We start from the raw sequence: 1,543 nt of genomic DNA, 5'->3' as shown, positions 1-1,543 counted from the left end.
TATATATATATATATATATATAGATAGATATACATATATATATATACATATATATATGTACTCACCCATGCAGGAATACGATATCAATGATTCCAATCTCCTCCAAACGGACGTTGTATGCAGTGTCAAAATGGCCTTTCTTGCTTACTGGGATCACCTTGAACACGCCATTGTACATGCGCAACCCAATCATGCGACACAAGGGATCAATCAATCCGAGGATGCCTGCGTCTGCCGGCCTACCCACACGGTCCTGAGAGTGTCAGAAACGATAAAATAATTTCATGTCTACCCTTTTCTGAGACTTTTATTCCCTGAAAACAGCGTTTGGGTGATGTGTACTGATTTCAGCTACGAGTGGGTATTTTTTTTTAAATAGCCAAGATTGTGCGCTATATCATGCTGGGTGAGCATCTTGTAGATGTAATTTTACGTTTGCCCTATTCTTGAGTGCGTGCGTTCTAAACACATTAACAATCTTTTGACATACCCTCACATCGCCCGTGGCATGTGTTTTGATCTCCTTGCTTGCCTCGTCGTATTTGACCACACAAAATTGGTAGTTCTCCGTTACAATCAGAAGCAGATCCTTTTTCTCGTGCTGTGTGAGACAAATACGTTTACCATATGATTAGAGTACACGTCTCGTACTTCGTGCTCTGCGGAACACGTGTATATGCCGTATCATCAGTACGAGCAGTATGTCAGCCAGACCTATAGTACCCGCACACTACCATTTGAGGCATACGTCGCCAGGTGACAATATATATAACAGATTCTGTTGCCTGCCTGTTTGTTCGCAAACGCCGTATTCGGTGCTCTTATATGGATGCCAACCTCCGGTGTATAATCAAGCGACAAACCAATGCTGTACAATACACTTCGCTTATTTAGTTTGATTGCCAACCGAATTCGAGCGTAACAGGTGCTTTGACTACATCGGTGTAGAGGAATGCATGTTACACTCACAGCACACTGCACTATTCACACATGATCTAACCGTTCTCAACTTGTCACATCTCTTTCGCCGACATTCATTTGGATATCAAACCCAACTCGCCACAGAACGAACAACAGTTCATATCTCAGCAAGTAAAGTATAAATCTTAAAGAAATGTGCAGCTGTACACCCTACAGACGCACGAATTTGAATCTCTGAACAAAAGTACAACTGCATATTCTACATAAAATTAAATTTTTATCTGCAAATATTAGGAAGTCTTCGAATGCAGTATAGACAAAACGAGTATACGGCCCCAAATATATATACAGCTTCTCATTCCCACATACACACTTACAAGGGGACGGAACAGCTTCAGAATGGCGATTCGACCGTAGATGTTCACATTCAGAAACGCATCCAATCCATCCTCACCGACCGTGAACACTTCAAGGTAACTTCCTTTGCTGATGATAACGCTAAGTTCGTGCTGCATGGTTAATAAATATATGTGACTGATCAGTGACGGATCAAGCTACTGCTGTGATTAGAACATGAAAAGAACAATGTGCGAATAAATGTATATCTATATATCTATATATC

General features: G+C 41.0%; 1 protein-coding gene across 1 annotated transcript; it reads right to left on the bottom strand.

The window, feature by feature from the left end:
- Positions 1 to 61: 61 nt before the first annotated feature.
- On the bottom strand, positions 62 to 1,436 carry SARC_15878 (hypothetical protein; the record flags this gene model as incomplete). Its single annotated transcript, XM_014290008.1, has 3 exons — positions 62 to 253; positions 491 to 601; positions 1,299 to 1,436. 3 exons carry the CDS (start codon positions 1,434 to 1,436, stop codon positions 62 to 64), a joined length of 441 nt encoding a protein of 146 aa, XP_014145483.1.
- Between the last annotated feature and the right edge of the window lie 107 nt (positions 1,437 to 1,543).

Source organism: Sphaeroforma arctica (genome assembly GCF_001186125.1).
Source record: "Sphaeroforma arctica JP610 unplaced genomic scaffold supercont1.6916, whole genome shotgun sequence".
In the NCBI taxonomy this organism is placed as follows: Eukaryota; class Ichthyosporea; order Ichthyophonida; genus Sphaeroforma; species Sphaeroforma arctica.
This window is presented reverse-complemented; position numbering and strand designations above follow the sequence as displayed.